This window comes from Cricetulus griseus, chromosome 3, assembly GCF_003668045.3.
Source record: "Cricetulus griseus strain 17A/GY chromosome 3, alternate assembly CriGri-PICRH-1.0, whole genome shotgun sequence".
In the NCBI taxonomy this organism is placed as follows: Eukaryota; Metazoa; Chordata; class Mammalia; order Rodentia; family Cricetidae; genus Cricetulus; species Cricetulus griseus.
This window is the reverse complement of record NC_048596.1, coordinates 150,788,987-150,801,929: the sequence shown is the minus strand read 5'-3', so window position 1 is coordinate 150,801,929 and position 12,943 is coordinate 150,788,987. Positions and strand designations below refer to the sequence as shown.

Sequence of the window (12,943 nt, the reverse complement as noted above, 5' to 3'; positions counted from 1 at the left end):
CAAAAAACAAAAACAAAACAAAAAGACATCTGCCAGCCGGGGGGTGGTGGTGGTGGTGGTGGTGGTGGTGGTGTACACCTTTAATCCCAGCACTCAAGAAGCAGAGACAGGCAGATTTCTCTGAGGCCAGCCTGATCTAGAGGTGAGTTCCAGGACAGCCAGGACTATACAGAGAAACCCTGTCTCAGAAAACAAACAAATAAATAAACAAAAAACCAAAGAAATATTTGCCAAACTAAAAGGAATTATATTGGAAAATCTGGACAATGAATGGTGCATAAAACCATTTTACAAATAAAATAACAGAAAAAGAAATTAAAAGCAGACAGAGAGAAAAACCTTCCTGGAATTACAGAAATAAAATGAAACCGGGTGTGGTAGGGTACACCTTTGATTCGTCATTCAGGAGACTCAGGTAGGTGGAACTCTGTGAATTGCAGGCAGGTTTGATCTAGGTAGTGATTTCCAAGGCTATGTACAGAGGCCCCTCTCCCAACTAATTGAAAAACTTGGAATCAGACCCGGCAGTGGTGGCACATGCCTTTAATCCCAGCACTCACTCAGAGGCAGGCGGACCTATGGCCTGGTCTACAGATTGAGTTCCAGAATAGGACTGTTTCACAGAGAAACCCTGTGTGTGTGTGTGTGTGTGTGTGTGTGTGTGTGTGTGTGTGTGAGAGAGAGAGAGAGAGAGAGAGAGAGAGAGAGAGAGAGAGAGATAACTTGTCTTTAAGATAGATAGAATGGAGAGATACCTTGCTCAGCCTAGACAAGGGTCAGCGGGGGTGAGGGGTGTGTTTGCCTTGGTCCTGCCTCAACAAGATGATGGGACACACTTAGTAGACTTCTAGGGGAGGCCTTACCCTCTCCAAGTAGCAGATGGTGGAGTAGGGGGAAATGAGGAGAGGAAGGAGGGGGAACTTGGATTGGAATATAAAAAATAAATTAATAAATTTAAAAAAATATTTAAAAGATAGAACAGATAAATACAGTCCACTTGGAATCAACAAACACAGGAAAAAGGGAAGGCAGTTCTGGGTATCTATCTGGCTTATGGGTGGAAGGGGAGGCCCTGGGCTCCATCCTCTCAGTATTACGCAAACTTGAGTGTGCTGGCCCATGTTTGCAATCCCAGCACTGGAGATAGAAGGATCAGATCATCTCCAGCAACATAGCAAGTAGGAGCCATCCTGGTTGAAAATAGCACCTCACAAATAAAGAAAGGAAGCAAGAAAGGAATTTTTTTTCTAAATGTTTAAAACATATCAGTGTGACAATGTATTATTCCAGAGAATAAAATACAAATGGGAATAAAAAACAAACAAACAAAAAACCCCAACATTGTAGAAAAAATAATAATGTTTAAATGTGAAAATTCAATAAAGATCACAGAATATTTTACTCTGGAAATACTTTTACCTTTTGGGATATCTGAGTATGTATGAGAATGCCCATATTCTTTCAACACCTGCTGAATTTTTAGAAACTAGCCAAAGAACTCAGATGTAGATTCAAACCCTGTAGCTTCTGAATCCTGTTGAATGATAATATAACATTTGCATAAAAACAAGTCATTATGACTGCACTATTGAAATGTCTCAGAGCTGAGAACTGAGCTGCCACACTGAGTTAGCTAAGGGGCAGAAATGAACACTTTCAGAAGGACAGCACTGAACAACTCAAGTGCACAGTAGAGCATCACTTATTGTCTACATTCTCCCTTTAATTTTAATCAAAAACAACAAAAACTTGTATTTCTATGTGTAAAAGCTCCTTGCCTGCCTGTATTCTGTGAACCATGTGTGCATAGTTAGAGAAGGTGTTTGGATTCCCCTGGAACTGACCAACAGTTGTCAGCTGCCTGTGGGTGCTGGGTATTGAGTCTGGGCCTGCTGGACGAGCAGCTGCACTCTTATTACAGCCCCATTTCTTTTCCTGTTTTCAGTTTTTGAGACAAGGTCTCTCTATGTAGCCCTGGCTGTCCTGAAACTCACCAGGATCTGTCTGCCTCTGCCTCCATGATATTAAAGGTGAGTGCACAGCTCTTTTCATTCTTTTGAGATGTATGTATGGGTGTTTTGCCCAGATGCATGTCTGTGCACATGCATGCATAAAGAGGCCAGAAGAGGGTGTCAAGAGTTCCCAGGACTAGAGCTGCAAGCAGTTGTGAGCACCTAACTTGTGGGTGCTGGGATCTGAATTCTGGTCTTTGGGAAGAGCAGCCAGTGCCCTGAACTCCAAAGACATCTCTCCAGCTTTTTCACTGAACTTTTTTGAAGACTAAAACCCAGCTACAGCATATCTTGACTTCTCTTAGTGCCACTGCTTCTACAGGATGGTATAATGGAATAAACTCTGATGGCCAGTAGGCAGACTCCGAATCCCTAGACATCTTTTCACTACACCATGGGTACCTGGCATAATTTTGCATTAAGTAGTTGTTCAATAAGTGAAAAAAAAATGGATCTAAATGGTATAAGATTATAAACAAGAATCCTGTTAATCAGTGCTATGCTTACCTCTGTCTCCTGCAGGCGGTGTCCAATCAGGCTGAGGGACTCTCCTAACAACTGGAGATGAGCAGCAACATCAATGGGCTCTGTCTCAGGGGCTTTGGCTGGTGAGGCTGGCAAAAGCATTGTGGTTGGTGGGGACTTCTTTTGGGGTGACAGTATTCCCACAGAAGAAGCTGAGAACAAAGGGATGAAAATTTGCCTATGGCCTTCAATGTCACAAAAATGACAATTTTCCCTCTTAAAAAACTGTATCAGACATTAGCTAACTTACATTTGTGTGCTGAAATTAGTTTGACTTCTTTTTGTGTGACCCATGAGATAAGAATAGTTTTACTTACAATTTTTAAAATTTAATTTATTTTATGTTTATGACTTTGCCTAATATGCATGTCTGTGTATCTACATATGTGCAGCGCCCAGAGGCCAGAAGAGGGCCAGAAGAGCAAGGTTGAGGCTGGGACATGAACCCTAGTCCTTTGCAAAAACAGCTAGTGCTCCTAACTGCTGAGCCATCTCTCCAGCCCCTAGTTGTATAAAGAATTGTAAGAAAAACAAACAAACAAAAATGCATGTGACTGGGAATGCACATAGCATACCACGGTTGTGGATCTAGTGTAGTCCAGGCTAGTCTACAATTTGCTAAGTAGCTTCTTAGGCAAGCTTTGAATTTGCCACTCCCTTGCTGGATTTCATGAGACAGAAGGCCCCTTACCTGGCTTACTTTCTGGATCTTTACAGCAAAGTCTGTGACTTCTTACAGTTTCTAAATTTGAACTACTTTTATGCAGCCTGTAATATTTGGCAGTATTTAGGTATCAAGGCCTACTTCTGTTATAAGCTGTTTGCTCTCCCAACTTCCTAGCACAGAAGCAGAATTCACAGGATGCTGGCGAAAATCTGTTCAAAGCACAAGAAAGAAGTGGAGCTACCTCTGACTTTCCCGGAACCTTCTGTACTGGAAGCTTTTCTTTTCACAGTTGTGGCTTCGGCTTTGTTCTGTTTATGCTGCAGATACTGAGCCTTTTGCTTCCAGATCTGCAACAGACCAGCCACACAGAACTTAAAAAGAAAGGCAAAAGGGGAAGCAGAAAGGGAGGAAGAGCTGGGAGAAGGTGGAGAGAGGACAAAGAATAACTTTGGGTCTTAGGTCATTCAAGTGGCTTCAAGCTGCTATCTTAACTTCAGGACTAAAAACATCCATTCTTCAGTGCTAAGGTCAAGTCAAAGTACTGTTAGAATACTCCAAGGTTAAATGCAGGTCACACAGCAAACATCTGGCTCAGTATGTCCATGTGGCTAACCATTTTCTCTAACCTGCCTGGCAGTGGAAAACAGCAAGCTATCAAGAATAATCTGGGTGTATCACAAAAAAAAAAAAAAAACAAAAAAAAAAAAAAACAAAACCAACAACAAAACCACTCTTCAAAGTAAGAATGGCAATTCTTGTTCCTACACTACCTTTGTACCAAATTCAGAGGGATCACTGTCTTACTGGCTCCTCTGCTTTCCTTTTTTTTTTTTTGAGACAGATTTGTTATATAGCCCAAGCTGGCCTTGAATCCACAACCTTCATGCCTAAATCTGCTAAGTGCTGAGATTACAGGTACGAACCACCAGAAGTCTTAGCTCCTTGTTCAGAGAATACACGCTGCGAATGGCTAATGAGGCCGGAGACCCAGAGTGTGGCTAAGGGAACCCCATGCTTTGCTTATCTAGAGAGTGATGGACAGTCCTCAGTCCCAAGACCAGAGCTGACTGACATTTGCAGTTGGGTGCTGTAACTTCAAATTTTCTTTTAAAAATATTTTAATAAGCTTAGCTCTTTTTGTTTTACATAAGTATGGTTTTTGGGGAAAAGAAGGCATCAGTGGATAAAGGCAGTCTCTTTATGAATAGAATACCCTGGCCCCGTAGTGGCCATGCCCCCTACTGGCCACCTCACTCCTCCTTTCTTGCTATTCTCAGGGTTATGTGGCTGGCAGGTAAACAGCAATGAAAACTAGGTAAGAAAATATACTTACCAGTTTGTCTTTTTCTGGCAACTGCTTCCATACTTCAGCCAATTTTTTACTAAGTTCCCCAAAATCTAATATAAAAGTAAAAACAAACAAACAAACAAAAAAACAGCACTGTAAGAAAACAGAAGACTGGCAAAGCAGAAACTTGGAAAAGGGTTTGTTTAGTGGAAGAGATCTTTTTCTTTTTTTCTCCAAGACAGGGTTTCCCTAGCTCTCCTGGAACTCACTCTGTAAACCAAGCGTGGCCTCTAACTCAGAGATCTTCCTGCCTCTGTCTCCCAAGTGCCACCATCCCCGGCAATGTCTACTTTCTCATAGCACCTTTGTGGCGTGGACAACCACTTTATACATAGCTCAATGAGACAGAGATATAATGTGACCCGTGTAAGGTCAGGGTAGTGTCTGCTCAATGCACTAAGTGCCAACACAGAGACAGCAGCACCAACACTACAAAACACAAGCAAGGGAGCTCAAGGCTACGATCTTGGAAATAAGATACACATTTTACATATTTATGTGCATCGATGCATTGGGTGTTTTGTTGCTGTTGTTTGTTTCTTTTGAGACAAGATCTTGCTCTATTGCCCAGGTAGGTCTGAAACCTGCGATCTTTCTGTTTGGCCCCACCCCCTCCCCCAATCCAGAGATTACAGGCATGGGCCTGGCTCCTATATCTGTTTAATCCTTCCTTCTTTTCCTTCCTTCCTCTCCCTCCCTCCCCAGGGTTTCATTGCACAGCTCTGGCTGTTCTGGAACTTGCTCTGTAGATCAGGCTGGCCTCAAACTCAGAGATCTGCCTCCAGAACACTGAGATTAAGGGTGTGGGATAACACTGCCCAGCATACTTTCCTTTTTTATTGGTTAAGAAATACACACTGGGATGATGGCTCTATGGGTAGTGTGACTGCCAGACAACCATGAGGACCTGAATTCACATTCCCCCAAACTCTCTAAAAGCCAGGTGTAGCACTGCACATCTACATTTTCAGCACTGCAGAAACACAAGAAACCTGGAGCTCACTAGCCTATATGGCCTAGCAGAACAGATGAGGTTAAATGAGAGACCCTGCCTCAAAAAGATAAGACAAGACCAACAGAATAAAGGCACTCACCACTAAGCTTGATGAACCTAAGTGTGATCATTGAGATACACATGGTAGAGAACTGACTCCTACAGTTGTCCTCTGATTTCCATTGGCATGCATACACACATGTACACACACAAAATAACACATAAATGTCAATAAAAAGGGGCCGGAGAGATGCTCAGTGGTTAAGAGCACTGTCTGCTCTTCAGATGTCCTGAGTTTAATTCCCAGCAACCACATAGTAGCTCACAACCATCATGGGATCTGACGCCCTCTTCTGGCATGCTGGTATACATGCAGACAGAGCACTCATACATTAAAAATAAAAAATAAATAAATATGGTGGAGCAGACATGGTGGCACACACCTTTAATCCCAGAGAGGGAAAGGCAAGGGGCTCTGTGAGTTGAGGACAGCCTGGAGTTCCAGGACAGCCAGAGCTACATAACAGAAAACAACAAACAAAAATACGTAAAATTGAGGTGGAATCAATTGATGAAAATACCCGACATCATCAATCTCTGGAAAAATTTTTAAAAGGCAGGGTGAAATAAAGGATTTGCATAACTGAGGAATTATAATTTGTCTTCTGTTTGAGACAGGGGCTTAACTCTGTAGCAGGGGCTCCACTCTTTAGTTCAGGCAGGCATGAACTGAAACCAAGCTGGTTTCAATTTGTATTCTAATGCTATAGGGGAAGCTGCTTGGCAATCCAATTAATTAAATGCACTGCTACAGAGAGTACAAAGTAAAAACAAAAAAACCAAAACAAAACCCAAAGCTCAGAAAGGTTCTTACCTATACCTGGATGGTCAGCCACAATGGTTACCCGATACTCTTTACAGAACACCTGGTAGGCAGACATGTTCTTCTTTTTTGGCTAGTGCCACAAAGAAAACAGAACAGGGAAAAAGTGAATTAGGATCCAACTAGCATATTTCCTATAATCTTCAGTCACAAACGAGTTTCATATTATGAACCAGCCTCCCTGAAGGAGATAATTTAATTTTTAACCTGAAGGGACCAGCTCCCCATTTCGGCTGCCATAACAGCCAAACACATGCTTGTCTGACCTTGTCTTAGTCACTAAGGTCAGATGCCTGCCCCTTTCGGCAGCCATAACAGCCGAACATGTGCTTTCCTGACCTTGTCCTAGTCACTAGAAAGTCAGATGCCTGCCTCGTGGCAAGGAACCAATCAGAAGTTAGCTGGTGGTGCTATGCTTTATGGATCTGGGTGTGCTTTAAGGACAAGTGCACAGCAATGATGTACAGAGCATAGCAATCACCCTGGGAGGGCCTATGGGCCATAACAACCAGTTGACCAATCAACACAGGGAAGCCCTCCAAGCCTGGAGGCACACCAATCCTGAGCCTGTGGATACCCCCAGACACTCCCCTTACGCTGCCCTATAAGATCTCTATGCAGACTCTTTGAACTGTCTTTCCTAGCCATCCGCCATGGCGGGTGGATGAAAGACCCCAGCTAACATGGGGTTAGCTTGTTAAACAACTATAATAAAGCCTCATGCAGTTTGCATCAAGCTTTTGCCTCTGCATAGTGATTGGGGTGACCGAGGTCCTGGGCTGAGATTCTGGAGGCCTGAGCTTTGGGGGGGGGTGGGGGAGGAGGGAGATCTTACAAACCCATGTTATTACTACCCAGGGGTTAACATCAGATCTAACTTGGGAGGTAAATGTCACAAGCTAACCATCCACGGACCTTCATTCTTATGCAAAAACCCTATGTTTCAGAATTCTTTGAACATCAAGAACTAATTCTTAGAAGATCTCTACCCTCTCTTTTTTAAAAAAAGATTTCTAGTCTTTTTGTTGTTTGTTTGTTTTGTTTTTGTTTTTTGAGAGAGGGTTTCTCTGTGGCTTTGGAGCCTGAGCTGGAACTAGCTCTTGTAGACTAGGCTGGTCTTGAATTCATAGAGATCCACCTGCCCCTGCCTCCCGAGGGCTGGGAGTAAAGGCGTGTGCCGCCGCCACCACCTGGCTCTAGTCTTTTAAATTAATTTATTTTTTTACACTCCAATCCCAGTTCCCTCTCCCTCCTCTCCTCCCACTCACCCCACCTCCCATCTGCTCCTTGGGGAGAGTAAGGCCTCCCCTAGGAAGTCTACTAAGTCTGTCCCGTCATCTTGTTGAGGCAGGATCAAGGCGCCTCTCCACTCCCCACACCCCTGTGTCTAGGCTGGGCAAAGTATCTCTCTCCTTATAGAATGGGCTTCACTAAGTCAGTCTGTGCATTAGTGTTAGATCTTGAACCCACTGCCAGTGGCCTCATTTATTGTCCCAGTCACAGCTCTATCAACACTGTCACCTATATTAAAGGAGTCTAGTTTGGTCTTATGCAGGTTCCCCATTTGTCAGATCTGAGTCAGTGATCTCTCACTAGCTCGAGTCAGCTGATTCTGTGGGTTTCCCCATCATGGTCTTGACTCCTTTGTTTATATTATTGAGCATCCCTCCCTTTGATTGTACTCCAGGAGCTTGGCCCATTGGTTAGTTGTGGATTCCTGCATCTGCTTCCATCTGTTTCTGGAAGAGGGCTCTAGCTCTCTGGGGTAGTGGATTGCAGGCTGGGGTACCCTCTCTTGAGGAGACTCATTTTCTCACCCTTGAGACTTAGAATCATAGGATTTCCTTTCCTTTCCTTTTTCTTAGGGTTTTCAAGACAGGGTTTCTATACACCAGGCTGGTCTCTACCTCTGCCTCCCAAGTCCTGGGATTAAAGCCATGTAGGAGCACTGCCTGACTAGGATTTCCCTAGTTGAGTCAGCTCAACTGTGGAGCCAGAAATGCATGCACTAAATCAATGCTTCTTTTTCTTTCTCTGGGTTGGACGTCTCATTTTGTAGCCAGTTTCCTAACCTTTGTAGTCATATTTTATTCAGACTCCAATTGTGAAAGGTGAGATAGTTAAACCTGCTGACAAGTTGGACATGGTGGTGCCCACCTTTGATCCCAGCACTGGGGAGACAGAGACAAGAGATCTCTGGTATACATAGCAAATTCCAGGACAGCCAGGGCTACATGCAGACACCTTTTCTAAAAAAGGGAGGGAGGGGAGTAGGAGGCAGATCCTGCAGACAGTTCTTGTTAGGCAGTGGCAGGAGGGGCTCAGGGCTCTGGATTTTTCACTTCACCATGTGGTGTGGTACCATTAATGCACTGGATTTTGACAGTGCCTGACACAACATAGGGGTTTTCAGAAACAAAATCTGTATTCAAGACAGTTCAGTAAAGATTCTTTATCACATTTTACAACTCCCTACTGAGGGAATGATGTTGAGTGTCCCTGAAAAAAGACAGCAGATTAAATATCTATCCAAACATCCCATTTGTGGATTAAAAAAGCAAACAGAGAAACAGATTTGCTGAGGGTCATGACTGAGTGGGCAGTTTCAGCCCCAGAAGAACTACTGTGCAAGGTGGCTACAGTGGGCCAAAGAGACAACAAAGCTTCCTCACAGAAAACGGAACAGCATCACTCTGTAAGGGCAACTTAACAGACAGATGCTTCCAACGTGGTTTTTCTCAACAAAATACTGATGGAAACTTGAGAGAACCTCAAGAACAAATGAAAAAGCAGGGGAAACACACAAACCCCTCTCTACTTTTTCACCTAGAAGCTTCAAAATATGAAGCTCTCCTCAGAGGCCCTTCTGGTCTTATAGTTAGTATAAGGACACAAACCTACAATTCAAAGCTACTGGCAACTTGTTTGCCTTAAGAGTCTGATTTGTGACTAAAACCCAAGTAACAACATGTTCCTTGTGTCACTTCAAAGAGTTGCTTGTTTGATCAGGGAAAGCCTGACTGTTTTCTTTACTGCTTGGCTACCAACACTTACTGAACTATAAACGGTGTGTTTGTCAGGAGTCTATGCTGACCTATTTGCATGCTAACCTATTTGCAGGCCTGAAATACACTAGAAGAAAAAAAATAAGTTGTACAATCCTGTACATTTCTAAATCTTTACCTCCAGCAGAAGCTATCTCACTGATAAATACTGAGATATTAAGAAGAATATGTATATGAAAACTTTCATCTCATTTGGCCATATTACAGGCCTTGCAATAGACATTATAACAATGTTGTCTCATATATGGTTCAATATTGTTACTTTCCCCCAGCCCCAAAGCCATTTAGAGCTTAACATAAAGTACTTTCATAAAATTAATCATAATTTTTGTCAACATCTAAATTCACATGCTAAAGGAAAGGGTTTCCGCTATTGTAGAGGACTGTATTTGTCATAAAGCAAACAAACTGGTATTTATCAAATAATTATACTGGGTATTGTAGAATGAGCTTCAATCCCAGATCTTACTCGCAGGAAGTTAAAAACATCAACTGGGTGTGTGTGGGAGGGATTAGGGGAAGGGCATGACACACAACAAACACGAACTTTGCTTTTAAAGGCCCACCATCTAATCTCAGCTATGTTATATACTACATGGTTGATCTTGAGTGAGCACACAAGAAATGGATAGCTTTTTAAATATGTGGCAATAAAAGTATTTATACCACGGTAGGGGTGGCTCACACTTCACAGATCTCAGCATACTGAAGAGTTCTGGACAAGTCCCAGGCTATAGTCAAGAGACCCACTCATTTATAAATATTTACTGACTATCCAACATGTGCTAGATGCTGGGAATATAGCCAGGATTGAGACACATAATCTAACGGGTAAGACATACATTTGTTGGCAGGGCAGTGGTGATGCACACCTTTGGATGCAGGTGAAAATCTGAGTTCAAGGCCAGCCTGGTCTACAAAGTAGTTTCCAGGACAGCCAGGGCTGTCTGGGGGTAGGGGGAGTCATAATAAAATGCAAAATTCAGAGAATAGCAGCAGGAATAACCCCAGCACAGTGGCAGTGCTTTGAGTTGAGGCTAGCTTAGTCTACAAAGTGAGTTACAGGGCAACCAAGGCTACACTGAGAAACCCTGTCTCAAAAAACCAAAACAACACAGAATCTGGAGACCAGCAGAGAGATCCTGACCAAACCAAACACCAGTTACACAAATGGTTTCATTTTCCTGGGTTTTAGCTTCTTTAAATAAAATGTAGATGGTTGAGGAGGTAGTATGAGGGCTAAAGTTACATTTTTAAGTTTTAATTACTATGCCTAAGAGATCCATGAAATAACGTGATCTGCAAGCCCCCTGCCCAAGGACAAATAGTTTCTGAAATGCTGGAGGCTGTTTATGGGAGATAACAAGCCACATATTTTTATTACCATAAACAAGTTTGTTTAAGCCATCTGCACCAGATGTGTTTGATCACATGTGGGCAAGAGGTTCATAGGCTGGAGGTACTCGAGGATGCATGCTTGCTCCTGATTGGACCTGATGGGAAATACAACAAATGAATTCTCAGTTTCCCTTCTTAAATCACTGCAAACCATGATTTGGGGCCATTTCCCAGGAACCTGGGTATGGACTTGGCCAGAGCCCATCCACCTGGCCAGTATTTAATTAAAGTTTGGTTCAAATTTGGCTTTAAATGGTGGCAATGGTCTTATTCTCATTTGGGATTAACAATAGCCTAGCATGCAAAGACATCTTATACCACACCATAACCTAAAGAAGGGGTCAGTTAACTGTTCCATGCTTCAGCAAGAGCTCAATGATGTTTTTATGGCAGGAAGAATTCCAAGTCATCCTCCAAGACTCTGCTCCCTGGTGTGCATGTCCTTTCGTGAACAAGGTGCTAAATAAGAAGGGCAATGGCTCCTGTATGTTACATTATACAGCAGAGATATTGCAGTCATAATTACAGCATCTAGTGAGCTGAATCTGAGTCAATCAAAAGGAAGGTTTCCTGAATGAGCCCTTAATAGACAAGCCCAGGTTGGGTGTGATGGCACATGCTTTAATCCCAACACTCTGGAGGCAGAGGCTGGTAGATCTCTGTGAACTCTAGCCCAGTAAGAGCTACAGAGTGAGACCTGATCTCAAAAGAACAAAACAAAGGAGACAAACCCACCAGGTTATTTTATTGTTATTGCAAACTGAATCAAAGTTTGTATATAAAGGTAAAAGACTGAAAAAGATCCAGGATGGTAGTAAAGAAAAGGGGGGTGTCTGAGGGCACCACACACCACAATGCTGCAGCAGTGAGTACTGCCTGGCATAGGAACACACACACACACACACACACACACACACACACACACACACACACACACACACACTGATGGGACACAGCAGAGAACCCAGAAATACAGCAATGCACTCAACTGATCTTTGAAAGGAACAAAGCACCACAATGGAGGAAAAACAATATTTTAAATGGAACAACTAGATAATCAAAAGCTACTATACCATTACTACAACCCCCCCCCAAAACCTACAAACAACTTTATATTCTTCAAGATAATTATTAATTTAATAGGCTTAAAGAGAAAACACAAAGCCAAGGGACCAGCAAGATGGCTGGGAGGTGGGGGTTAAGGTACTTGCTTGCTGCCAAACCGGGTGGGAGGAAAGAACCAATTCCTGCAAATGGTCCTTACACATACACACCCCACAAATAAATGCAATGTTACTCCCTTGTGCCCCACCCCACCCCAACCCCTATAGAACTCCTGTAAATCTTCATGACCTGGGGTATTTTAGATAAGATACCAAAGGCTTAAACCCCAGGAGAAAGAACTGATAAGTGGAACTTCCTTAAAATAAAAATAAACCTGGGTGTGGAACATATACCTATCTCAGCTTTTAAGAGATTCACTGTCAAAAACCAAAAAACTTAAACCTTTTGCTCTGCAAAAGGGACTGTTAGAAGACTGAAGCAACAGCCTGGGAGAAAGACCAAGACCTATGTGATCAGGTATTGTTCTCCAAAGTGCACAAAGAACTCTGAAATCAACAAGTAAATAGAAACTGGGCCAAAGAAGCTAAAACACACCTCACCAGTTAAGATAAACAACAATAAATGAACAGAGATGAAAAAAGGCTCCCCATCACGTCATCAGAGCAGCACATATATCAACATCGAGACACCATCAGTTCCCTGACCATACATGTTGCTGCTCCTAGGATTCAAGGTGGCAGTAGTTTTCAACTGGTAGATGTCTGAAATCTTTTTTTTTTTTTTTTTTAAAAAAACTCTGTTCATTCTCACTTCTTTTTTGCAGGAGGTCCTTTGCAGCAGTGAGGGTGTAGATGTTGCTTCCTGATGAAGCTTCCAGGTTCAGGAGCATATGGAATTGGGCCATGCCCCACCCCCCTTAACTTTCTTTGTTACAGAGGCTGGTTTGAGCCAGAGACGGGAAAGGTATCTCTTGCCTCCAGGGATCC

General features: G+C 42.9%; 1 protein-coding gene across 3 annotated transcripts in view; it reads right to left on the bottom strand.

Moving 5' to 3' along the window:
- The window catches only part of Hmgxb4 (HMG-box containing 4), a 44,555-nt gene that overhangs the window by 4,721 nt on the left and 26,891 nt on the right, over positions 1–12,943 (bottom strand). For all 3 annotated transcript variants that reach the window (XM_027410538.2, XM_035442503.1, XM_027410537.2), the window contains 4 exons: positions 6,421–6,502; positions 4,538–4,602; positions 3,446–3,551; positions 2,520–2,689 (listed from right to left, as the gene is read on the bottom strand). In XM_027410538.2, the coding sequence (XP_027266339.1) occupies positions 2,520–2,689; positions 3,446–3,551; positions 4,538–4,602; positions 6,421–6,502 (423 nt within the window). The remainder of the gene's footprint in view (positions 1–2,519; positions 2,690–3,445; positions 3,552–4,537; positions 4,603–6,420; positions 6,503–12,943) is intronic.